Source organism: Bos indicus x Bos taurus, chromosome 12 (assembly GCF_003369695.1).
Source record: "Bos indicus x Bos taurus breed Angus x Brahman F1 hybrid chromosome 12, Bos_hybrid_MaternalHap_v2.0, whole genome shotgun sequence".
NCBI lineage: Eukaryota > Metazoa > Chordata > Mammalia > Artiodactyla > Bovidae > Bos > Bos indicus x Bos taurus.
The window spans coordinates 11086104-11113609 of NC_040087.1; the positions used below are offsets into that span (position 1 = coordinate 11086104).

Genomic DNA, 27506 nt, shown 5'->3' on the forward strand with positions numbered 1-27506 from the left:
AATTCTCTTTTAATGTCCCAGCCTGATCCCAATGACTCTCCCTCTGGGTACTGTGTACTCTCGCCCAACCAGGCTACTTGCCTGCCTCATACTCCCCCGCCGTCCCCCCTGCCCCATGCTCAGCTTTGATACACAATCCCCACCAGGAGAAATTCAACCCATTCTTCAAGGTCCAGGACAAACGCTCTTCTCTCCTTGTCTGGACTCTACTGATTTCTCACCCATATGCTCCTGAAGCAAATCTGTAACTCAGACACTGGCCTATCCAACTCTGCCTGGTACACAACAATATATAAATCTATGTCTTTTTTTTTTTTTTTTTTTGGCTGCGTTAGGTCTTCATTGCTTTGCAAGAGCTTTCTCCAGTTGCGGAGCACGGTCTACTCTACGTTGCAGTGAGAGGACTTCTCACCACAGTGTCTTCTCCTGTTGTGGAGCACAGGCTCTAGGGCGATCGGGCTTCTGTATTTGCATCACACAGTTCAGTTCAGTTGCTCAGTAGTGTCCGACTCTTTGCGACCCCATGAATCGCAGCACGCCAGGCCTCCCTGTCCATCACCAACTCCTGGAGTTTACTCAAACTCATGTCCATCGAGTCAGTGATGCCATCCAGCCATCTCATCCTCTGTCTTCCCTTCTCCTCCTGCCCCTAATCCCTCCCAGCATCAGAGTCTTTTCCAGTGAATCAACTCTTCACATGAGGTGGCCAAAGTACTGGAGTTTCAGCTTCAACATCATTCCTTCCAAAGAAATCCCAGGGCTGATCTCCTTGCAGTCCAAGGGACTCGCAAGAGTCTTCTCCAACACCAGAGTTCAAAAGCATCAGTTCTTCGGTGCTCAGCTTTCTTTACAGTCCAACTCTCACATCCATACATGACCACTGGAAAAACCATAGCCTTGACTAGACGGACCTTTGTCGGCAAAGGAATGTCTCTGCTTTTTAATATGCTGTCTAGGTTGGTCATAACTTTCCTTCTAAGGAGTAAGCGTCTTTCAATTTCATGGCTGCAGTCACCATCTACAGTGATTTTGAAGCCCCCCAATATAAAGTCTGACACTGTTTCCCCATCTATTTCCCATGAAGTAATGGGACCAGATGCCATGATCTTTGTTTTCTGAATATTGAGCTTTAAGTCAACTTTTTCACTCACCTCTTTCACTTTCATCAAGAGGCTTTTTAGTTCCTCTTCACTTTCTGCCATAAGGGTGGTGTCATCTGCGTATCTGCGGTTATTGATGTTTCTCCCGGCAATCCTGATTCCAGCTTGTGCTTCCTCCAGCCCAGCGTTTCTCGTGATGTACTGTGCATATAAGTTAAATAAGCAGGGTGACAATATACAGCCTTGACGTACTCCTTTGCCTATATGGAACCAATCTGTTGTTCCATGTCCAGTTCTAACTGTTCACACAGTCTTAATTACTCCAAGGCATGTGGAATCTTCCAAGACCAGGGATCAAATCCATGTCTCCTGCATTCGCAGGTAGATTCTTATCCACTGTGCCACCAAGGACGCCCTATAAGTCTATGTCTTGGACACAGAGAAACTGTCATCAGACTACTCCTCTCAGCATACCCTCGAGTACATATAAAGCCATTTGCAATTATAGCTGGTACTCAGTTGAAAATCACATCCATTTTAGCACAATTTGGTAGAGTATAACACCAAGTCATTAGGAAATGCAAGATCAAGAATGAAGCACTATGGAGACAATTAAGGCAGAGAGTTCTTTTCTTTCTTCCAAATTCGAGCCTAATTCTTCAGTAAATGGTTTCTGAACAATGACACAATTCTCTATTTAAACAAAACTTTTCCACTCTTATTACCGACACAAGAATTGCTCAACAATTCCTGAAGCTCTAAAGTTTGTGAGTGATACGCATTATCAAGAATTTATGGCTCCAAACCCAGAGCGTAAAGAAGTGAAAGAGCTACACGAAGTCATACTGATCAAAGGAGCCAAAATATACTTTTATTCTCTCCACAACCTCCTCACATAAAAAAACCTGAACATCAGTCAACTTTCAAAATATCTGAGGGTGCTTGGTGTAAGCGTCCAAATATTTAAATTAATAGAGACGATCTAAAACATATTTAGCTGTGGAAGTTTATTTACAATGTGAAAGTAATTAATTCTTAATCATGCAGATCACACTAACAGATTATTTCAAAACTCACAGTACAGCTAAAACTATCAAAACAAGAGTTTGGGAAGGCACATACAACTGAAGTTTCTGCTGCTCCTCACGGCACTGCCCAGAAACCCATCCACAAGAGCCACTTCTTCCTGCTTCATTTGTTCCCAGAGGCCCAATAGGCTAAACATTATATAGCTCACCCCATTTTCTAATTTCAGCTTGCATTTAAGATAACGCTTTTGTTTCATTTACAACTCACATGCTGCTGACACAGCTGCCCCTTCTTTGTAATAAACACAGGGCTTCTATATTTAAAAATACAGTGAAACTTTGTTATAACATCCCCTCCCCAGGCTCTGGCCAATTTTCTCTCTTTCGAGCCCCCCCACCACCCCAGGATTTGCTAGCCGCCGCGCTCAAAACGTTATAGACCCTTTGGAGAAGTTACATTTCTTCTTGAAAGACATCTCATCCCAGTGGTTATTTTTCTTCTGCAGAGCGTGCGCGTGTGCGTGTGTGTTGGGCGGCGAGAAGGGCGCGGAGAACCGGACGGATGCCCTCGCCCTTCCCGAGCCAAAGCACTCAGGTCTGCGGCTCCCGAGTCTGGGGTGCTTTCTGTGAACGGCGGCCGGCGCCCCACATGTCAAGCAGGGGTGCCCTCGGCGCCGGGCTCGGGCGCCCCGGGAGACCCGCGGCCGGGCGGGAGGCAGCGGCGCGGTCGGGAGGGCGTCAGGGGTCCCCAGCCCGCACCCCGCCCGGGGGCTGCTTTGTGTCGGGGGTCCGGGGGGCGGCCGGGGTGTTTCTAGTGAAGAACCCGGGCGCGATGACTCGGGGCTCCGAGCCAGGCGAGGACGAACACGCCCCGCGTCGCCCGGGACCTTCCGAGGCGAGGGTGTGGGCCTGAGGGGGGCGCTGGGGGCCGATAAGGCGAGGCCGGGGTTAATCATCGCCTCCCGAGCTTTGGGGAGGGGACGGCCCGGGCCCGCAGCGGCGGGAGGACGGCCCCGGGAGAAGTGAAACTCCGTGCCCCGCGCCTCAGCCCCCCGGCCTCCAGCGCCAGCAGCGGCAGCCTAAGCGCACCCGCTCCTCCCGCCCGCCCGGCTCCGCACTCGAGGCAGCCCAGATCTAACCACACGGCTCTAAGGGCCGTTCTCTATAAAAATCACCTGGGGGTGGGGGGTGGTTCAGGAAAAAAAAAAAGAAAAAAAGAGCCAGAGCCACTGGAAATAAAACAAGTCGGTTTCGCCTGTCAGTTTCTAAAAAGTGTTACCACGTTCCCATACCGGGAGTCGAACCCGGGCCGCCTGGGTGAAAACCAGGAATCCTAACCGCTAGACCATATGGGAAGCGCTGCGAGGAGCTTCGCGGTGACTCACCTGACAAGCGCGAACGCCGCCGCCGCCGCCCCAGCTCCACCACCCGCCGCTGCCTCGGGGCCGCCCCAGCCGCCGCCGCCGCCGCCTGCTCCCCCGCTCCCCACGCGCTCGCGAGCCCGGGAGCGCGCCCGGCAGGAGCGCGCGGGCTTCCCAGTGGTGGGGCGGGGTCGCTCCGCCGCCTGAGGAAAAGTTCTGCGGCCAAGCCCAGCGACTCTTGGCCCTGAAAACAGCTGTTTCACCTTTTTTTTTTTTTTTTTTTTTTTAAACTCCGCCGACGGCCCCCTCCCCAGCCTACGGGTCCGGGCTGCTCCGCCGGTCAAAGTGCGTGCGGACCAGTTGGCAAAGTTGAGGGCGGCGACGTCTCTGGGAACAGCTGTTTGCGTTCGGGGCGGAGGCGGCGCGCGAGCTCCTCGGGCCCCGAGCCAGCGAGCCTAGAAGGAGAGTGGAGGTTCTGGATCTCAGGAAGGGAAAAGAGAGAAAAAGAAGGCGAGCTGACGCGGGGACGCTAGACTTGAGCTTCCCCTCAAGTCCCGTCGCGCTCTCGCCCCTCGTCGGCGACCTCAGCCCGCTTATAACGACCCCACCTCTCCGGGAGCCGGAGGCCCGCCCCTCGAGGAGGAGCGCAGGGGAGGAGAGCGCGAACGCGGATTGGGTCGCCGGGGCACCCGTAGTTGGGAGCGGCGGAACGCGGGCCCCGGGGACGGCGGGAGGCGCCCGCGCTCCGAGGCTGCGGTGGGCCTCGTGGTGAGCTGGGGCCCGGTTCTCCCCGCGCGGAGAGCGCGAGCCTCGGCCGGGGCCGGGGGCGGCCCGCGCAGCGCCTGGTCCAGTCATGTGAGTCGGGTCTCAGGCTCTCAAACAACGAGGTCTTGTTTCCCCGGGCGGCCCTTCGCCCGCCGGTCTCTCCCTCTGCCACCGCCCCTCTCCCCCCCACCCGCCCTCGGCCAGGGGCGTGACGCCCTTAACTCGCTCCGGGCCGGCTGCGGACCGGCGGAGCCGGTTCTCCCGTCCCAGGGTGGGGACGCGCGGGCTCCGGCAAGGAGCCTGGCGGCCCCTGCAGGTAGGACGGCTGCCGTGGAGCGACGGAGGGCTACCGCCGCCTCCACCGTCGGGGGCCGCGAGCATCCTCTTTCTGGTGGCGCTTGAACCGTGGGGTGTTGTGAAACCGTAGGGTTGAACTGCGGCCACCGCTGCCGCCTCCGCCTGCTAGAAGCGGCCAGCCCTGGTTAGCTTAAGACTTTAATTTTTGGTCTTGCCAGCTGAGAGATCTGTTGGCTTTTCCAACTGTCTCTTGCCTTGAGGCTCAAGAACAAACTGTATTAACTAATAGTCTCGGAGGAGCCACAGTCTCCCACCAGAGACGTCTTATGTTTAGTAATTTGAGTGGAAATAACTTGATTTAACGTGAACTTTATGAGTTTCTTCAAGTATCCGTTACTGTAACCTCACCTCCAAAAATGCCAGAAAGGAATGGATGATCTTCTCCAACATGTTCCTTATTTCTTAACACTGATGACAATAACAAATGATACATTTTTAAAAGCTATTTTGTTTAAGGGAGTTTTAAATCCGTTGCAGACTTTTTTACTCTAGTGGCAACAGAATTTCAGTTGACTGCTTTCAATCAGCTAAATAATAAAACAGGATGCTGTGTGTAACAGTGCTGTGTGTAACAAGATTCTGAAGCTTGCATTTCGGACTCTAAGAAGATGTAAATCATGCAAACATTACCTTTTTAGATTCTAAATAAACTTGTTTTTTCTTTTCCAGGGCAGACTACTGGAAGTCACAACCAAAGAAATTCTGTGATTACTGCAAGTGTTGGATCGCGGACAATAGGCCTGTATGATGATTCCTCTATTAGAGAGTCTCCTAATACTGTGTTCATGTGAGATGTTCTTTGTTGATCTCAACTGAGAGCTTACAAAGTACTTTCATATGCGTTGCTCTTGATTTTTCAAAACATCGAAAAATTTCTGTTGTGTTTTCGTTCCTTGTAGGAAAGTTGTGAGCCTTCTTTATCATCAGCCCAAATTTGATTATGTACTAAGCCAAATTATTTCTCTCTGGCCCTTCAGTCACATTCAGGAACTGGACATTGAGTGGGTAATCACATTCATGTTTATGAAACACCTAGGTTATGACAGTGCTGTTTGTAGTATTGTATACAAAGAAAAGTAAAAGCAGAAAGTCCTTAACGTGTAAAAAGAAACGTTATTGTAGTTTTTCTTGTATATTTCTGCTCTATAGGTAGTTAAATATATTTGATGTAGAGCTTTATATTTCTAAATGCTTAAATTTGAAAGACATCATTATCTTTGTCATGGAATATGAACATAGCAAACTTTAAGCACATTATTAGTATATCTTTTAGTCCAAATTCACCTTTTAAGACATAAAACGAAAGGCACCATTGATTTTTTTTTTACCCCATCTCATGCAGTACATAGTAGATAAATGATAGGGTATTTTTAGATGTATATTTGTATCCTTATTACTTGGTAGAGGTGGATGGGTAAAAGAATAATAACATCATCTATAACAGTGTTATGTTTCTTTGGTAGACATTTATTATTATCTACAAAGAGTTTGAGGAATTTTTCAGTTTTGTCTTTTTTTATTTCTTTTTGAATAGTTGCTAAAGTTCTTGACTGTCTTGTTTGATTTTGCCCATCCTTACCAAAAAAAAAAAAAGTCACAAGTTTTCAAAGCTACACAAATCACCGATAGTCTCTCTTCCTTGAAGTATGCAAGCAATTCAGTGAAGTTTTTGAGTTACCTAGAGAAAATAATTCTTTCTAGGGTTGTCTTTCTTCATTTCCTTGAATGGCTAATACACATTGATTTAACCTTTAACTAGAAACAATTTTATTTTTGATTGGGCCTTTAATATTCTCTGTATAGTAAAACCAACTTTAGGAAACCAAGATATGAAAAATAGAGGATGAATATTTGCTTTACGAAGTCACACTTTAAGGAGGAATTCACAGCAGTACTTTAGAGTAACTCAGCACGTGCATTAGGTAAGAATTGATTGACAGAACTTTGCAAAGTTAACCAGAAATTTGTTATTTCATACAACACATTTGTAATTTAGAGAGCATCCTGGCTGTTAAATAGGTAATAATATTCACTCATCAGCTCAGTCCCCATCCATCCAGTTACCATCATTCCTCATAGGTTACCCCTCTTTTCATTTTCTTGTCTGTGTTTCCATATCTGTATCTAAATGTTTCTGTAGATTCCAACGTGCATAGAAGGTAACATACTGTTTACACTGTCGTTCACCACAGTTTTATTTTTTTTAATTGGACAGCATATCTGGATGCTCTTTTTTCGTCAGTGTATAAGGAGCTCCTTTGTTCTCTATTACAGCATCCTAATTTTAGATTGCCCTGCATAGGAGTTTTACATTTTGTACTATTACCACATTGTATAATAGTATTTGTTTACAATTTAGAAGGCATTTTTTAATGCCTACTTTTCTCTCAATTTGGAGAAGTTGAGAGTCATTGTTTATTCCTTTTTTTTTTAGCATAATGTGGCAAATAGAGCAGTACAAATTCTAGACTCATCGGTTGTGACATTTTATGTTGACGGGTGTTTTTCGTTGTTTTTTTAATTTAGTTTATTTATTTATTTTTGGCTTTGCCGGGTCTTTGTTGCTACACTCTGACTTTCTCTCGTTGCCTCACGTGGACTTCTCATTGCAGTGTCTTCTCTTGTTGCGGAGCACAGGCTCAGTAGTTGTGGTGCGCTGACTTAGTTGCTCCTCAGCGTGTGGGATCTTCCCAAACCCGCATCTTCTGCATTGGCAAGCAGGCTTTTCACCACTGAGCCACCAGGGAAGCCCCAAGAGGTGTTTCTTGAAGTGTGAGGTGTTTGTTTTTTTTTTCCACTCCTCTTTTGGCTTTGTGTCTTGCTTGAGCCCTCATTACAGTCATGTTCACTAGATTAGTCATCCAGGGTACCTTGTATTCTTCTCTGTTAATATGGTCATCATAGTTTATTTTAAGCACCAAAGGAAACCTTGTCAGAGGGCATAATAATAAATAATGTGGTTTAGTTCCTTAGCATCATTTGATTAAAAGGGCCAGTTTGCATGAACATTAATTTTATCTTTTCTGCCAGTTGTACTTCAATTTTGTTATGTTCCATTTCCCTATTTACTGTTACTTTGCTGTGAACATTATGATGTGTAGTTTTCCTTTGTATTTTGTCTTTTTTTTCTAACTTTCAAGAGCATTGAATTTCATGAAAGAGGAAAGAATCACAAAGAAAATGTGGCGAAGAGGATCAGTGAGGTAATCTAGTTTGTTTCTTTCTTTGCCAGTTTTTCTCTGTAAATATCAGCCCTTTATCTAGCATTCACTTTTATATGTGTCTTACATAGATTAAACAGAAAAGCCTGGAAAAGGCAAAGGAAGAAGAAAAGGCATCAAAGGAGTTTGCTGCAATGGAGGCAGCTGCCCTGAAAGCATACCAGGAGGATTTGAAAAGGCTTGGCTTAGAGTCAGGTAAAAAAGCAGCCAGCATGTTTTAAAAGTAACATCACAGGTCGTACTAAGTGAGCTCTTACCGTTTCCATAGAGAAGTTATACGCTCGGTGTACTCCTAGTGCTTTGTTATACGCTCGGTGTACTCCTAGTGCTTTGTATATCACTAGGGCTGTGTATCAATAAGGCTGTGTATCACAGCCCTATTTAGACTGTGGGACTTTTGCTTATGCACTTTTCATTTTGCTTTTGAAGCTTCATCTTTCAGTACCTCCGTTCACAACAACTGTATTACGCTAGGGGTTACCTAGCCCTTGCTCTTAGGCCAGTAGTTCATTTCAGAGACACTTGAGTTTTTTATGGATCCTAATTTTTTGGCTAAATGGATCTATTCATTTAAAAAATAGGCCTTGCCTTATAACCCCAGTTCACTTTATCCATACCATCAAAACTATGAATCATGTTTATTTATGTAGTTGAATTATAATGAATTAACCTTTTGTGGACAGATAATTGACTTTACTACTAGAAAGTAGATTTTTATTTATTTTTTTTACTTTTTAATTTTTTTATTTACTGTTAGACACATTATGTAAATTTAAGGTTTACAGTACGTTAGCGTGATAGATTTATTGTAATGTGATTGCATTCTAGTAGTATTTATATTACATAGTTGTATGATAATCATTGTCTGTATTCAAACTGTGAGGTAGATTTCTGGGTTATTTATTACTTACTGCAAATTTGTACCCTTAAACAGCGTCAGTCTTATCCCTCTCCCCCCCATCCCCTGTTAACTACCCCTGTTTGCTCTGTTTTTTACAAGTTTGACTTTTCTAGATTCCGCATATAAGTGATAACGGTATTTGTCTTTCTGTATCTGGCTTATTTCACTTAGCATAATGTGTTTAGGGTTCGTCCATGTTGTTGCAAATGGCACAGTCCTTTCTGGTGGCTGAATTGTATATATGTGTATGTGTATATATGTGTGTATTAAAATGCCATAGTTTATGTAATTAGTCTCTTCCTGATTAACATTTAGGATTCTTAGAGTTTTTTGCAGTTAGAAAGACTATTTCAGTGGGCGCCCTTACGCAGGCACGTTGTCACAATTTATATCTGTAGGCTCAATTTCAAGAAGTGAGACTGCAGATTTGCAGTGCAAATGTTTTATAAATTGATTGATGAAATCAAGCTGTCTTCACAAGTGTTGGGCTGATTTACACTTTTTCTAGAAATTATTTTATTAACTGATGTTGGAAATAACTATTCCTTTGGAAAAAAGCAAAGCCGTAAAAACTTACCTATTTTTTACACCCATGTAAATACCTGATGGATAAGACTAACAGTAGGTTTGGCCATTCATTTCAGTGTTGATCTAATGCAAAAACAATTGTATGTATTTGCATTTCCTTGATTATTAGTGAAGATAATGTTAATTCTCTGAGTTACCTTTGACTTTTTGCCCATTTTTGAGTTAGAAAGTTAGATTTGTAAGGGACCTTTGTTAGGAACATTAACTCTCTGTCTTATTTGTTATAAAGATTTATCGTTTGTCTGACTTATATATATATTTTGGGATGTTCTCCTGGATAGTCTTATATTCTTGCATGTTTCGTTTTCCATATAGGCTTTGTAATAATGTATCAGGTTCCCAAAGGAATCTTGTCAAGCTTTTGATTGGAATAAAATTATTAAACCAGAAAGGAAAACTTTACATCAGCTACTTCACCCTTCCTTCACCTTTCTCTAGAGATCTCAGAGCCAAGCGTGTCACCAGTAACCAGCACGGTCCCACCCACCTCTGCATCAAATCAGCAGAAAGAAAAGAAGAAAAAGAAAAAAGACCCTTCAAAGGGCAGATGGGTAGAAGGCATAACCTCGGAGGGTCACCATTACTATTATGATCTTATCACAGGAGGTGCGTCATTTAGACATAAAGACAGTAGAAAATGATAACTGACAGTTTATTTTGTGTTAGAACTTCAGTTATTATCAGAACACTTCAACAGTGAGAGACTAACTTTACATTTTTGCCACAATGGTTAAAAAAAAAAACATCTATGTGCCCTTTAAAAATGTACCCTTTTCATAGTGATTCAAGGTCATCACTAAAGACTTAATAGTGGGTTCCTTGTATACTATAAATATAGATAAACTATGTAGCTTTATATTTTCCCGCTAAAACTTTGTAAATATTTTAACTTTTAGGGGTGTTCACATGGAGAAAGTAGAGAACAAGAAATAGAAAGGGTGGATGGTACATATATTCAAGGAATGGGTAGAAGAAAAGTTAAGAATGGTTGGGAAGGTAGGAAATGAGACTAGAGAGTTAATGAGGAGAAGAACCTTGGGCTACCAATATTGTGGAAATTATTAAGATCTGTAGTCATAGTCAATTTTTGACTACGCAGAAACAGTAATAATCTCTTGAGAGTTTGCACTGAGCTGTTAGTGAAGTGCATGTTGTAGTTCAGCAGTGAACCGTAATTATATGCTAAATATTGTCTTAAATTTACATAGTAATTACTTATTAATTACATTTTCCCCCTTCTGCAGCCTATTCCTTGCTGCCTTTCTTCACCATCCTACTTTATATACTGTTTCTCTTATTAATGCTTGTTTTTCATTCCTGTGTATTTCAGTTCTGTCTTGAGTCATTCATTCCATCTTTCACTCTCCCCTGCCCTGAGATGTCAGAAGGCCTTCTCATGCCTTCAAAATTTATCAAACCTGAATTCTAAGAAGTCTTTAAGGGGAGCCCTACCTGGCTCTAATACTTCTTGTGGAAGCACCAGTAACTTCTTATCCTTCATTCTGTCCTCCCTTCTTGGTTACATAGCATTCACATGTATGCTGCACAATACTACTAGGGTGTATGTTGTTTCTTTTATCTTTGAATTATGTTTTAAACCACAGACACATAATATTCATGTTGAATATATTGTAAATATTTGCCAAATTATTTTGGAAAGATTTTACAAATACAGTATATTTTGCTTTAAGCATCTCAGTGGGAGAAACCTGAAGGATTTCAAGGAAACTTAAAAAAGGTAACTGAAGCACATTAATAGTATTTTCTTTATTCTTTAAAGTGATTGGCGTTTGGGATTTTTGTTGGGTTTAGTTAATCGGATTTGGTTGCAGATAAGCCTCCCAATCCCCCCAGGCACTTTGCTCCTTTCTTTCTATAATCCTTTTGTTAAAAGGGTGGATGGAAGTGGAAAAGTGTTGTCTACCCTAAAAGTCTATGCAGGGCGAATGTTATTAGTTGATTTGCAGTCAGTTTCCATTTACATATCCCAGTCAGTCTGCAAAGAACTGTCCAGATGTTCAGAAGTGAGATATTCCATTCATGAAAGGTGGCTCATGACTAACACAAATCAGCTTTCTGGCCATGATCAGTACCAATTCCCAGGTTTCCATAGGAAAGGAAAGGTTGGCTGACTGTCTTAGTTATCTAATATATAACCACATCTTCAGTTTATGTTGGGTTTTTTCCCTCCCATTAGGCAACAGGGAAGACTGTGTGGATAGAAGGGTTAAGTGAAGATGGCTATACCTATTATTATAATACAGAAACAGGGGGTAAGTAGTACTTTTGATGATCTTTTAAACTGTCTAAAATTGTACCTGACACTGTTCATTAGTCTGCTGGTGAACTGTCTGAACTTGAGAATTTTAGTATGCTGCTGCTGCTGCTGCTGCTAAGTCGCTTCAGTTGTGTCCGACTCTTTGCGACCCCATGGACAGCAGCCCACCAGGCTCCTCTCCCCACAGGATTTTCTAGGCAAGAACACTGGCGTGGGTTGCCATTTCCTTCTCCAATGTATTATTTTTTATAATTTAAAAGCATTAATACAATGGAAAAGCAAAGAGGTTTCTATAATATACTGAGCTGTACATTATTATTCTCAAGTGACACTGCATTACAAATTCTACTTCGAAACTCATTTTTACTTTCTCCACTGTGATTGGTTTTATCATGATTATTTTAGAAATATAGTCATTACTTTGGAAGATCACCTCATTCAACTTGCCCTCTCCTTTTTCAAAAAACAGAACTGAAGCTACTTTAGGAGCGGTGAAGACTGTCTAATTTTCACTTTTACTTTAATAATTTTCAGTTACATAAATATTTAGAAAACATGTAATTATTATTCCCTAATTATTTAAGTTTTTCAAATTAAGATTTTATCTAATTTCATAAAACTAGTCTGCAGTAATTATAGTTGATTTCTTCTACAGTTAAATTTACCAAAATAGCTATAGTATTGGTGTAACTCTGAGATGGTTTTTGTTGTTGTTTTTTGATTCCTGCTATCCAAAGATTGCTACATAACATTAAGTCTTTTAGGAGGAACAGGCCCTTTTCATCTCCAAGTAGATACCCAGTCTGCCCAATGATGACCGTGGTTCTATCTCAGTAAACCTGATACACTAAATCTGTATAGACATAAAATAACTTATAACTCAGGGGCTAGATCTGAGTGAGCTCAGCACACACCTTCTTCCCTTCCTAGCTCTGTGATTTTGGGCATCCTCCCTTACTAGCTCTGTGATTGTGGGCAAGTCACTGAACCTACAGTTGCTCTTAAGTAGAGTCGATCGTGTACTCTGTGAGGTCATGATGGTCATGTGTCTGTAAGGTTCGCCAAACAGTGCCTAGTACATATTAGATGTTTAACAAATTTTTCATGAAAGCTCTTTTGTTACTTGTGTGAAATAGAGGCAAGGAAAAGTAATGTTTTTCATTAGTGCTAGAAAGTTCCCTGCAGTTAATAAGGGACTGGACCAATGTGATTATTAATAGAGCCCCTTTTACTCTTAAAACTACCAATGTGATTATGAATAGAGCCCCTTTTACTCTTAAAACTTTCCCACTTGAAGGAGAAGGCAATGGCACCCCACTCCAGTACTCTTGCCTGGAAAATCCCATGGATGGAGGAGCCTGGTAGGCTGCAGTCCATGGGGTCGCTGAGGGTCGGACACGGCTGAGCGACTTCACTTTCACTTTTCACTTTCATGCATTGGAGAAGGAAATGGTAACCCACTCCAGTGTTCTTGCCTGGAGAATCCCAGGGACGGGGAAGCCTGGTGGGCTGCCGTCTATGGGGTCGCACAGAGTCGGACACGACTGAAGTGACTTAGCAATAGCAATAGCAATGACTGAATAAAAACCACCTCAATTCTCAGACATTTACTGAGTTGCCAGTTTCTACACAGAATCCTGTAGGAGGCTAAACAGAGAAGTTCAAAGGGTCAGTCAGGAAGGTATGACAATAGTTAAAAGAGAGGGGCTACAGGTCAAGTCTAGATCAGGTCTTTACATCTGAAAGGTTACAACCCAAGTCTCAGAAAATTTTGCAGATGGCTTCACCAGCAGGCTGAGAAGACCACATCCCCACCTTGGCTTCCTCCAGACAGCACTGGAACTCAAACTCCTTATGTGGCAGCCCTACAGTTAGTGCAACACCAACTAGGGTATTCTCTCAACCACATGATTTTACTGAAAACTCAACCAAGTGGAATATTTTCGGGTTTTTAGTTGTTATTTTTTATATTAGCCATCTGTTGTTTAACCACACGTGCATGATCATACCACCCTCTCTTGGCTTGGTTTTTGCTGCCAGTTACTCTCACTAAAATAAACTACCTACTTTTGATTCAAAAAAAAAAAAAACTTTCCCAGTTGAACAATAAATTTTAGAGTCACTTTTATTAAACTGAAAATAGAGAATAACTGCAAGATAATAAGAGCTGCTGTCATTTTACTAAAAGCCCAAGAAACCACTGGGTGGCAGTATAGTTCAACTGAGGGTTTTTTCTTTTCTTACGATAAAATGACTTATTTATTCAGATCCTTGCCATATTATTTCACTTTGTGAAGATCCCAGGGAAATTTTGTAATAAGTAAATTTCAGAAAATCTCCTGTGTGTCCATTACCACATTTCCTGAAATTGGTGGTGGTTAAATTTTGAGTCCTCAGAATGTATTACCCAGTTTTTAGGTCTCTTTCCATTGGGGCTGTAGTTGATCTAGTGAACATCTAGTGAACCCAGATTGCTTGAATTTAATTTCTGAAAGCTAATAGCAAAATCTTTGAGAATGCTTATTATCTTCTTGATCAAGTGATGGTGTGAAACAGATGCAGTGTTGTCACTTAATATCTTGCAAGTGGTAGGAAACATTATATTGGAAATTACTTTTAAATAGAATTGGTAACTAAATAAGATGACTGTTAAAATGTGTTGAATAGAATCCAGATGGGAAAAACCTGATGATTTCATTCCACACTCCGGTGATCTGCCTTCTAGTAAAGTCAATGAAAAGTCACTTGGCACCTTAGAAGAGTCCAAATCATCAGATTCACATGGTGAGTCTGATGGCGAACAGGAGGCAGGAAAGGAGAAGAAAAAAGAAGAGATCCCAACAGAAACACAGAAGCTAATAATAAAGTTTAAGGTAGGTTCTTGGTTCTTTACAACAGTTTGTTAGTTTATAAAAAGATCTATAGACTCTTCAGCTTTCTGGTAGAAGGTGGAAATAAAACCAAGATATGCATGACTTTTGGCACCTGGATAAATGATACCAGCAAGATAGTAAATTGATTTTTAGACCTCCTAAGTTTGAGCTGCCTCTGTAACATCCAGAGAGCTGTCTGAACATGCATGGATGAATGTCTAAGGCTAGAAATGTCAACTTGAGTATCATCAAAATACTAGTAGTAATTTAAGTCTTAGAACAGATGAAGTAACCTAGAAAAATTACTTTGGGAAACATTTAACTTCAAGTGAGAGAGAAGCCCACAAAGCAGAATGAGGAAAGAATGATTAGAAAGGTATGCAGAGAAGCAGAAGAATCCAATATCCCAGAAGCCAATGGAGTAGAGAGCGTGCATGCCAAGTCGCTTCAGTCGTTTCCGACTCTTTGTGACCCTGTGGACTGTAGCCCTCCAGGCTCCTCTGTCCATGGGATTCTCCAGGGAAGAAAACTAGAGCGGTTCAGTAGTTCGGTTTAGGTAACCAGGGACTGGACCTGCGGCTCCTGCGTTGCAGGCGGATTCTTTACCACTGAGCCACTGGGGAAGCCCTGGAGTAGAGAGCATCAAGGGCTAACTTGGTCTAGAAAAGAAAAAATGTCCTTTGAATTTTGCAGACAGGAAGTCCTTGATATCCTTTTAGTGGTTAGACCTGAGTTTCAGGAGGTAAAACTCAGGTTACAAGAGGATGGAAAGTGGTGCACAGTGTGTGTGTGGGGGGGTATGAAATGAAAAGTAGAAATTAAATGATAGGATGGTGGCTACATACTGACTTTTAATTGTGAGAGGTCTGTAGTGGTGATGTTTTCCTTAAGAGGAACTCCAAAAGAATACCAACAGGGGCAAGTGAATAGGTTACTCATTCTCTGTGGAAAGGTCAGGCTTTCATTTTCTATAAGGCTTGACTGTAGATGAGTTGCTGTCAGGGAAGAAGTCATGCCTTTTAGCCTCAGCTTACTCATGTGTAAAGAAATCAAGATTGTTTGCTGAGAGGAACTTTGGGGAGCTTGACAACATTAACAGACTCAAATAATCCCTGAGCCAGGTTGGGAGAGGAAATGAACCAAGAAAGAGGATTGACAGGTGGTGGTGCTGAGTGCCCAGCCGTGGTGGGAAAGTAAAACCAACATTTTAATAGTGTTAATAGTATTGCTGGACTTCCCCAGTGGCACAGCACGTAAAGAATCCGCCTGCCAATGCAGTCTCTTGCAGGAGATGCAAGAGACTTGGGTTTGATCCCTGGGTTGGGAAGATCCCCTGGAGCAGGGCATGGCTACTCACTCTAGTACTCTTGCCTGGGAAATCCCATGGACAGAGGAGCCTGGCGGGCTGCAGTCCATGGGGTCTCAGACACCACTGAGCACACTCATACACAGTAGTATTGCTAGTCCTCCTGCTTTTGTGACCTTTCTAGGAACAGTCAGGAGCCTGGATGCCAAAGTGGACAAGATACATAACATTGATCCATGGTTGAGTACTGGCCTGAGAGGTGAATGAATATCCAGGATGCTGGAGAGAGGGCGCTTGCAGCCTTCCCTAGGGTCTTGTCTTTGCCTGCAACTTCTCTACCCACCCCATAAATCTTGGTGGAACTTAGGGTGAAGAACGTATCCAGTTTGTAAAAGAGCAGCAGCAACGCTTTTTGTGTAACACATATCTCAGTGTTTATAGGTAACCCAGCATCCAATTTGGGACAGAATTATTAACTCCAAGCAAACAAAATATTTCAAAGTATCCGGCCACTTGCCAGAGAAATCAGTAAACACCTTGGTGTTACTGGTCTATAATATTTCTATATTCAGATTTGAACATTGCTTTAAGCAAAATATGGAGTCATACTGTAATAAGGTTTTATTATCACTTTGCAATTTAATCTGTCACAGAAAACATCATTAAGTCTTCATCCACTGGAATAATGGGTGAATAGTATTCCATGTTATGAATATACAGTGATTAATTCAGCCCTGTGGAGCTGTATATTTATTTTGAATAATCACTAAAGGGACCAGGAGAAGAAATAACTGGAGGCACATTACTTAGCAGTGTGTTACAGTCTCTGCTGAAATTGGATATCATAAATTCTGAAGGCTAATCAGTTTGTATGTTGTGTGATTCTTTTTGTGGTAACACTTGACAGACCGATGGTTGGATAGATTTTTAGGTTGGAGATTTTTAGATCTTTTACAATAGACAGGCATAGGGACAAAGATATTTAAGGGAGATAGCAAAGGAATGTCTGTGAAGTGATTCTCTGTGGGCTGGGGCCTGATAATGAAGAATATGAAGTCTAGATGAGACCAGCAGACTCAGAGCACAGGAAATTAAGGTAGCAGAGATAGCAGCAAGGTTGAACAGGAAGTATAGAAGTAAGGGAGCCAGGAAGCCAGCGGAGTAACATTGTGTTGGATTTGTAAGATTTCACAAATTATTGTTGAATTTTAAAATCAAGTGTAGAAAAATCATGAATAAAGCATATTTTTGAAGGAAATGTTATTCAGCAAAAAGAAAAAAAAGATTTCACAAGTGGGGAATTTCTGAGTGATGACCTAATTCAAATTAACAGGAACAGAATTGTGAGGATTTAATATTTGACTACTACCTATGCACCAGGTGCCACATGTGAGGAAAATACCTTACTAGGTCACTGAAATATAGTGAAGGCCAAAGTCAATGGTTTTGTGCATCACAAAACTGAGGGTCGGGAATTTTTCAGCTCTAGGATGACCACAAGAGTTTGAATAGAGAGAACGTGTTGCCTGAGTTAACCAGTGTCACCACTTCCATGGAGTAGTGGCCAGAGGTCATTAGATCACCAAGTTTGGAGGACAACTGTATAGAAGGTGGTACAGGTCTCAGAGGAGGCGTTTATTGCAAAGTAAAAAGTTTCACGTCCTTAGTAAAAATGTTTATTTTAAAAATGACATGGTCTGGAAGCAGTCATGATTGCTAGAGAAAGCTGATGCTGTGTCCTGGTTCTGTGATAGCAGCAGCATAAGATAATGTGTTAACATCCATTCAAAGGATTGCAAACAAAACAGAGTCCCAGGACTGCCACCCGTGGTAGTACAGTTTGCAGAGCGGCTAAACCGAGCCACAGGGCTTTATTATCCCAGTTGAAGGGGTGCCGTAAAAGCACCAGCTCTCCCCAGGGGCTCTGCAGAAGCTGCTTCTCCTTCAGGGATGTGTCTTTTCCTAATTTCATGTCATTACCAGTTGTATAGGCCAGTCAATTTCTGGCAGTGTCCTCAACGTGCAGATGGATTTCAGTTAACTTTAATTGGCTGAGTGTTAGTCATTCAGTCGTGCCCAACTCTTTGCAACCCCATGGACTGTAGCCAACCAGCCTCTTCTGATCGTGGAATTCTCCATGCAAGAATACTGGAGTGAGTAGCCATTCCCTTTTCCAGGGGATCTTCCCAACCCAGGGATCAAACCCGAGTCTCCTGCATTGCCAGCAGATTCTTTACCATCTGAGCCACCAGAAGTTCTTTACGTAGGTAATGGGTATAGAAGGGTCCAGTGACATGGCATTAAATTCAGAAGGGGCGCAGTATAAAGGAAGGTCACTGTGGGACATGTGAGGAAGGAGAGAAAGCAGTGAAGTGGAGGAGAGAGGATAAATAAGGTCTGTGTATGTCTCTTAAGTGTCGAACAGGTAGAGGGGTCATGGTATATTTCAACAGCCTTGGCCATGGTATGTTAGCATTTTAGACATAATGAAAAACCTAATCAAGCATTAAAGAAGTCCTTTCATGTTCATTTGTTGTGTTACGTGCAAATTTGAACTATTGTTTTAATGCATTATTATTTATAGATCAGTAGCAAGACTATATTAAAGAAATTTGGGGTCCTGGCAGTTTTCTTTGAGGTTTGTTACTAATATTTCTTGACTTTGACATTCCAGGAAAAAAATAAAAATAGTAATAAAAGAACTGAACCAGAAACACAGAAAGAAAAAAATACCCAAGGGAAGAATTCATCAGGTCCAAGTGAAGAAAAACCCAAAGAAAAAAATACCCAAGGGAAGAGTTCATCAGGTTCAAATGAAGAAAAACCCAAAGCTCATAAAAAGCCAAACCCATATGGAGAATGGCAGGAAATTAAACCAGAAGTTGAGTCCCAGTAAGTACCTGAAACTTAATCCAACAATTATAACTTAATCCTGTCCCATATTATTATAAGTATTTTATGTCCCAGTACTTCTGTAATTGTAGTACTTAATTTCAGGAATACGGTGCTCATTAAAAAGTGTAGCTCATTTCATTTCTAGAGTGGTTTTATTTTCTCTAAATATTTTAAAATGTAAACTAATGTTTATTTTTTAAAGTAAAACTAAGCATTGTTTTCATTCTTACAAAGACATGACGTTTCTCTTGACCATACTAACATGCCATATACATATGAGTATTTTCACACTCACCATGGTTATTCTATCAGAGAAGCAAATGTCTGCATATGTAGTGCATGCTTCATGGAATCTATCTAAAGGCAAGAAAACAGCCCTTGTTTTGTTAATGTATTGAAAATGGCTTATGACACTTCACCCAAGGTTTTAGGTTTTTATTCATAAAGCAGAATGGTTTTATCAGCTAAACAAGGTCATGGTAGAAATGTTACCTGGTTTACATGATTAGCTTATGTGTTCATATCACTTATTGTCTTTGGATCATTTACACAGTGAAAGGAAAACATCACCCACGCTTTCTCACACTGGTGTTTCTTAAATGCTTAAAAAATATCTTTGAGTGGGAAAAAAGTATCTGTATGAATCAAACGGTTTTTCTCCAAAACACTAGTGCTGTGGATACTTTTATAGTGAAATTATTCACTGTTAAACTGTACTTTGATGGAAAAGTCATATTTTTTCACAAGGTGGAGGAGTGCAAGTTTTGGGCAACTTTATATACAGTGCTGATGAGAAGTGATTCCTTAGTGATAGCATACAGAATATACCTGAACTATTAAAGTGTCTTTAGTTAATATTCAGGTTTTATTTATGTTATTTAATGAAATATTAGGAAATATGTATTTAATGCTGCATAGTGCCAGGGACCAAAGTATATCGACTATGTATATTGAAGTTGCAGAAATAATAGACTGCATTAATTACTTGGGCTCTTAAGTGATTTACAATAGGAGAATGGTCTTCCTGTACCAACATCACCTATACTTTAAAGTTGAGATTTCTTAAAATTTGAGTATCTTGTTTTCCCTGTGATAAGTTTACTGAAAAGCCATTTTTCTTAACATCAACCAGTTTAACAGGTGATAGATTGTGTCTGACTTCCTAAGTAGATTTACTGGTGAGGTTGAAACTTTTTTCCATATGCCTGTATTTATTAGTGTTTTGTATTTACTCTTCTGTGAATTGTCTGTTCATATGCTTTGCAAATTTTTCTGTTAAGGTATTAGTCTTTCCTTACTTGCATAAGATTGCTATGTAGTGCAGAAGCTAACCATTTATTAGTAGAAGAATTTGTAGTTTGACTTTTAATTGTGCTTAGAATGGTTTTAGATGTGTCGGATTTTGTAATGTTTAACTAGTTGATTTCTTTTCTTTTCCTTTGTGATCGGTTTTATTGCTATTACCCATTTTCATTTAAAAGTCAAGTTTATACTTATATTTCCTCCTGATTTGTATGGCCTTACTTTTTTTTGTGTAATTATTTAATCCATCTTTAATAATTTTGAAACATTGTATGAGATAAGATTCTAAAATAATTGTTTACCTTCCCTGGCAAACCAATTCTGCCAGTACCATTCTTCCCCCCGCCTTATTTTTTTCATTCTTCCCCATTCTTAAGTGGCCTTTTTTTAATCTGTGTTTAACTCTTAAATTTACCAATTTGCTTCTGACTACCTATTGTTCCATTAATCCATCTGTCTTTGTGACAGTACCATAAAGATTTAATTACTGTGATTTAATATATCCTTTTATATGATGCATATTGATATCTCATGGTTTATCCCTATATTTTTTTTCCAAATTTTTTAAGTAGTCTCTTCCTATTTTTTCCCAGTTAGTCATTTGCAAGTGTTCAACAAGTATAGAATTTATATAAATATTACAAATAAATTATGGCAACAATATTGTTTTCAGTATTTCATATTTGCATCAAAAAAATATTGTTCACTTTTACTTTTTTTACTCATGGCATTTTGTAGGCTTTTCTATCCAGCTTTTGTCTGTAAGTCTCATGCTTGCAACCCCAGGACTAAAAACAGTGACGGGCACATAATAGGTGTTTGTGAGCTCAGTCACTCAGTCATGTCTGACTCTCTGGGACTCTGTGGACTATAACCTGCCAGGCTCATCTGTCCATGGGATTTGTCTAGTGGTTCAGGGCACCAAACACAGGGGCGTGTGGCAGCCCTGGATCCAGGGGGTGTGTCACCACTTTAACTCCAGTCACTAGGATCCCACGGCTATGTGGTCCTCAGCAGACACTGCAGGGCTTCCCCAGGGGCTGTTGGGGTCTTCAGGAGCACTTCCAGGTTCAGCAGCCAGCGGCCGGGACAGGCAGTGGTGGTGGCTGGCTCTGGCAGGGTACAGAGACTCGGCTGCAGGGCCAGCTGAGATGCCTGTGTGTGTAGTGGGCAGGCAGGCAGCAAGGGCCAGGGTCAGCTACAGGTTCACTGGCAGCTTCAGGGACCCTGGCTGTTGGGGTGCTTCCTCATGGCTGCACAATCTCCCCGTGAGTATAGACACTGTGGTGGAGGATGGTGTCGGGTCAGGCTGGGGGAATGCCCGTGTGCTGCCACAGGGATGGTTCCTGAACAGCACAGCAGGGTTGTGCAGGCCAGCGACAGAGAAGACAGGACCTGATTCAGGCCCACAACCAGCAACTGCAGAGACCCGGACTGTTGGCATCATCTCCTGTGTTCATTGCTCCCCTCTGGGCAGTGGAGGCTGGTGATGGGTGGCAGGACAGCAGCGTGCAAGCACACCACTGGAGGAGCTCACCTCCAGCATGCCAGCAGCCGTGGCGTCAGCCGTGGGAGGGCAGTCCAGGCTGCCATCTTGCACAGCACCCTGAGCTGACTGCAGCAAGGAGGGCAGAGGGACGGAGGCAGCTGGCATCCGCGAGCACGAATAGCTGTGCACCAAGGTACCTGCTGAAATCTGGGGCGCCCGCAGCAGCTGTGAGGCCTCTTGGTGCTTTCTGCAGCGGCAGAAGCGGCTTGTTTGTCCGTAGCACAGGCCACTGTGGGCCGCAGTCACTGCCACTCCTTGGCTGCTCTCTGTAGTCCCGGGCTTTTTTCCCTTTTCCTATCCATCTCTGTAGGTCCCAGCTTCACTGCTGTGGCTGGGATGAAACCTAAGCAGGACGTGGCCCAAAAGATTGCATCAGCTGGGCTTATCCCTGTCGTCTTTTCTTGGTGAGGGGAACTCTTTCCAGCTGGGAGGTTTCCTCTTGTCTCTGAGCGTTGTCGGCCTGGGGAATGGGAGGATGCAAACAAAGGGAAGTTGTGTTTCTTCTCTTCTTTTGCAATTATTCTCATGGTGTTTCATCCCATTATGTTGCTTAAGTTTCCTAAATGGACTCAAGCAGTTTTTCTTCAAGGATAGCTGTCTAATAGTTGATCATTTTGTGGGGATGGAGACTGGGGTCTCCACTAAAGGTTTTTTAAATGTTTTTCCTTATTGAAACAGCTCTTATTTTTAATTGTCTATTGAATTACATATCCATTTATTAATGGATTTTTCTGCTGCTTCATTTCTACCTCTGTAATTTTCTTCCTCTGACTCCTCTTAAGTTTCTTTGTGTTTGTTCTTTATTCAGGTGAACACTTAAGACTGTTGACGGGGTGAGGAAGGGGTCTGTTCTTAGTTCTTACTGAAATTGATTAAGACAGTATTGTGTCTTAATATAGACACAATAGTGTCTAAACACTGACACACTGTGTCTTAGTATTTCTGTCCATATATCACATAAACTTTGAAAGATGCTTTCTTGATTTCATTGTTTTTGAAACAGTTTAATATCATGTGTTTGCTTACTTTTTTGACTTGGTGGTTTTCCAAAAGGACTTATTTTTCAAACTCTTAAGTAGGTTGGTTTGTTTTTTCACCTTTATTACATTGTGTTCAGATACTATAACCTTTACAATGTTTGCATTTTTAATTTGGAAATGACTATGGTTTTTAGGAAGTGCTTATGTAATTACTTTTGAACTTATTTGAAAGGAAGATATATTCTCTGTAATATATTTTATTTATAGTCTCTTTCCTTTCTTTCAAACATCTTTTCCTCTGATTATGTCACAAGGGTTTATTCCCTACTTCATTGCCACTTCTGTTAGCTTCCACTTAGGAATTTCCTAGGACCATGATTTCAGAAACAGACTCATTCTTTATTTTCTCTCTCCCATAATCCTAGTTAGGAAGTAATACTACGATTTGATCACTTTATCAAAATACAACACAAAACACCAAGATGGTGAAATAAGTGAGTCTGTCATAGACTTTCTTGGATAGAGATTCATTTGTCCAGCCCTCAAACCCTTCATTTCTCAAATCTTTCTTTGCTTGGCTAATGGAATATTTTACTTTCACCTGGAAGCAGAGGAGTCTAGGGGAAGGGATATAGGTTTTAGATCAACACAGGCCTAGGTTTTTTGTTTGTTTGTTTTTTAAATATTTATTTGGCTGTGCCAGCTCTTCATTGTGGCGTGCAGGACCTTTAGTTGTGGCATGCAGATTAATGAAGCGTGTGAATTCTTAGTTGCAGCACTTGGGGTCCAGTTCCCCAACCAAGGATTGAGCCTGGCTCCCCTGCATTGGGAACACAGAGTCTTAGCCACTGGACTGCCAGGGAAGTCCCTGGCCTGGGTTTTAATCCAGGTAATATTACTGCTGTAGTGGTTTGGTTGACCAAGTTATTTAACTTCTCTCTAAGCCTCAGCCTCTGTAAAAATAATGAAAAGCCAAGAATGAATACCCCATCAACTTCAGGGGCTGCTAGCCTTCTTGGAAAGCACCATTGTTGGCAATCTAAGGGAAAATAGTGAAGTAGGAAAAGCCAATAAAAGTTGCATTTGTCATATATGTTTAATACAGTAAAGAAAAGTTTGGAAGGCATCTGTATTCAGAACAAATCAGATTTAAGACCTATTCCAGTAAGCACACCTGTTTCCTGCATCCCCTCGTCAGATTCTGAGGAAATGTTATATAACATCAGGATCTATTGAGATAGCTTCTTTGTCACGTTTTGCTTTTTCTAGTTTTGAACTATACATTACAGATTTGAAATTTTCTTTGTTCTTATATTCTTTGTATTTACATATTTTCTTTTATGTTGTTTTTTGCAGTCCTAGCAAGCTTCCTATTTCAGTTTTTAAAATTATTACAGTGCTTAGAGACCCCTTTAAGCCTGTGAGCTTATCTATGTGTATATAGAATGGACCATGAAAGGATCTCCCAGTACTGTCACCATGGACCTCTCTGCACAGTCTATGTGAGAGGGAAACAAACTTGTTAACATGTACTTTTCAGATAATTGAATGGAAGAGCATATATTAAATTTAAATTCTAAGCAAACACATAGAAATCATGTCTCTGCAGTTATCAAGAGCCATAGTTGATGAGAAATCACTGTGAAGGCCTCTGACTTTTGTCTCCACTTTCCTCTGAGTTGCCTGCCTTTCTCAGGCAAGGTCTCCCCCCTCGGTAGCAAAGCTCTCGACTTATCTCATACTGACAAAGATTCCAGCGATAAAGAAGTGCTGCTTTACCAGTTCCCAAAGTGGCCCTGTTTAGCTTTGATCAGATACCCAGTTCCCACTCCTGAGCTAACCACTGTGAATTCTGACAGGACATGACCTGAATTAAGCTCAAAACTCAGAGAGGAAGAAAGAGGTCGTTTCCAAAAGGGGGGGGGGGGGAAAGAAAATTTAAGGCGTTCTAGTACTAAAAAAGACACTAGAAAAGCCAAAATGGAATTATTCTACTCTAGGTGCCTAGTGCATAGTCTGGTTTGTAGTGTACATTCAGTAGGATGCTCCTGTAAGGACTACTACTTGAGGAACTTGCCTAACGCTCCAGTGTAGGCCTCCGTGCTTCCAGTGCTGGGGATGCCGGCTCAGTTCCTGGTCAAGGAACAAAGGATCCCAAATGTGTGGCCAAAAAAAAAAAAGACTACTACTCTAGATCTACCATTACCTTTCAGACTTCTCCTGGCCCCTGGGAAAGGTTTTCCTCTGTTTCCAAGGATCAAGATGAATGACTACATTACACGGGTTCTTCTGAGATTGGGGGGGTGTGATCTTTACTAATCTTCACTGTTCTTAGATGGGGAGTTCTCAACTCTTGATATCTGAGACTTCTAACATTTAAATCATCCCTTTACCTTTTTATTCCTTTTTCTCTCCTGTCATCACTCTTCGTTTCATGCTGACCAGATAATCTTTTGGTTTCAAGTGAAAAACTTGAGTTACTTTAAATTTTAAGAAGAGGTTAATGAAAGTTCCCTGGCAGTCCAGTGGTTAGAGATTCCGAAATTCCACTGCAGGGAGCCTGGGTTCAACCCCTGGTTGGGGAACTAACATCCTCACAAGAAAAAAAAGAAAGGAAGAAGGTTATTATTCAAAAATTCCCAGAAAGGTTCTTCCTACAAGCCACAGGAGAGGCAGGAATTGGGCTGGGCCTCACAGATGACTGGAACCAGGCCTGAAACATTGGCAGGATTTTCCGTCTCCCATCCTGCTTTTCTTTGCAGGCCTTATTCTCTTATCTCTACAGAACTCCTTTCTCTGAGTAGGACAGTGTAAGGTTCCCAACAAGTTTTATATGCTTAGCCACTAGAGAGGTAAATATAATGGTCTTCCTGGTCCATGTTCAAAAAGCTCATGGGTGGCATGAATGGCTATGGTGTGACTTAATGCTCTTTCAGAGACCGGTTGACTATGTTGAGGGTAGAGTCTATGATAGGCTCATATTAATCGGGTAATGATCTCTGGACTAGTCATCTGATTAATTATAACAGCCAAGTAGATAGTCCTACTACACCAGGACATTGAGATTCCATGGTTTTCATCGTGTGCTGTGAAAGCCTTCAGAATTCTCAGTCCATCACAAAATCCCTTTTCATAGACACTCTCATTTATATATGTTCTCATACTGCTAAGTTACTTCAGTTGTGTCCGACTCTGTGCGACCCCATAGACGGCAGCCCACCAGGCTCCCCTGTCCCTGGGATTCTCCAGGCAAGAACACTGGAGTGGGTTGCCATTTCCTTCTCCAGTGCATGAAAGTGAAAAGTGAAAGTGAAGTCGCTCAGTCGTGTCCGACTCCTAGTGACCCCATGGACTGCAGCCCACCAGGCTCCTCCGTCCATGGGATTTGCCAGGCAAGAGTACTAGAGTGGGTTGCCATTGCCTTCTCCATATATTCTCATATATAAGTACAAACGTTTCCTTCAATGATATACCCAGTAGGAACGAAAGAATAGAAGGGATTTTTCCTTGTGTGTCCACCTATATGGATGCTCAGTATCTTAAGTAATATTATAAAATCAGTATTTTAAAATAATCACCTTCTCCAAAATGACCAGCTTCTAATTTCCAGTATTATCATTAGAAAGATGACCTTGAGGTTTTGGTGGACTCATATATTATGTAAAAGTTTGTTTTACACTGTCAAATAGTGGTTTTATTTTTTTTCTTTCTATTCCAGTGAGGAGGTAGATTTGGAGCTTCCAAGCGCTGAAAATGAATATGTATCAACTTCAGAGGCTGATGCTGCTGGGGAACCCCAACTGGTTTTTAAAGAAAAAACAGTCACTTCTCTTGGAGTCGTGGCAGATGGAGTGGCCCCAGTCTTCAAAAAGAGAAGAATTGAAAATGGAAAGTCTAGAAATTTAAGGCAACGAGGTGATGATCAATAATTATAAGAAAGCTTTTAATGTGTGTTTTTTGGACATAATAGAGACTGTACATCTGTAAAAGCTCCTCTGTGTTTGTTTTACATTATTTAAGTGATAAAAATTTAGACTTACTCTGAATGTATTTTATGTGAATTTAAAATAAATCTTTTTTCATGTGAAATTGATTTTTGTTCCTAAAATGGAAGCCTACCACATTGCATTGTAATACAGTGTATTATCTTCAGTGTCTAAAAACTAGTAATTATGTCATAATATAAGATGCTATGTATCTGTTATTTAAAACGTTTATCCCATTCTTCCTCTTATGAACACACTTGTACTGCACTGAAAATGAATTACCTTTGCATACTGATATTATCCAAGAAATAAGAATTATACCACAAAAGAGAAGATTCATAGCCCATGATGATTCAGTTTTGAGGATCCTGTCAGAAAGGCTGGTATAGAAAGTATGTGCATATCTTGCTTAATTTTTTCAACTTAAGGTCAAGGACCAAGAGCCAGGACTGTAGCTCAGGTTGTGGTTAACAGGGAATGAAAATCGGACCAAAGGAAGATAGGTGTATCTGCCTGGTTCAGCGCAAATTAGTAGCCATTGCATTGGCATTTGCAGCTTCAGCCAGGCACTGTGCCAGGAACTGGGGGTGTACTGGTGAACAAGATATGTCTCTGGTCTTCACAACTTCTCATTCAAACAGAATCTTTTTCCCCAGTCATGCACTCTGTGCACCGGCCTTATATGTACTGGAAAATATTTTTTAGGGTTTATTTAAAACTCTGTAGATGAAGTCTTGAACAAAAATAGTAAGGTCTCTGACCTCGGTGAAAAGTTGTGGTATTTCTTCAGACAGATTGGAAATTTCCCATTTCCTGGTTAAATTTCTTAAAAAGTGGAACTTTCTTATTTAATCCATTTGAAATAGGTACCTTCCCTTTATTATTCCAAATTCTTAAGATTATATTTTTATAAGTTGTACAGTAGTTAACATTTGGCAGTAAATATTTGTCTTTTTAAGGTTACTAGTGTACATGTAAGAAAATTATAGCTAATTAAAAACTTTTATGAAAGTCAA

At 41.4% G+C, this 27506-nt stretch overlaps 1 protein-coding gene and 1 non-coding gene across 2 annotated transcripts; one reads left to right on the forward strand and one right to left on the reverse strand.

Annotated features, from left to right (window-relative positions):
• Positions 1–3411: 3411 nt before the first annotated feature.
• TRNAE-UUC lies at positions 3412–3483 on the reverse strand. Its single transcript has one exon. It is a non-coding gene; the product is annotated as a tRNA-Glu (tRNA).
• Positions 3484–4081: 598 nt separating this feature from the next.
• On the forward strand, positions 4082–27506 carry WBP4 (WW domain binding protein 4). The gene is made up of 10 exons (XM_027557123.1): positions 4082–4344; positions 5281–5353; positions 7752–7814; positions 7904–8027; positions 9760–9927; positions 11013–11059; positions 11519–11594; positions 14267–14472; positions 18453–18670; positions 26223–27506. Coding segments are annotated over exons 1-10 (1188 nt in total). The 5' UTR covers positions 4082–4342; the 3' UTR covers positions 26434–27506.

Coding starts and splice junctions, on each gene's coding strand:
- WBP4 (XM_027557123.1), top strand. Junction 7,815..7,903: donor TGGCGAAGAGGATCAGTGAG/GTAATCTAGTTT, acceptor TGTCTTACATAG/ATTAAACAGAAAAGCCTGGA. Junction 11,595..14,266: donor TTATAATACAGAAACAGGGG/GTAAGTAGTACT, acceptor TGTGTTGAATAG/AATCCAGATGGGAAAAACCT.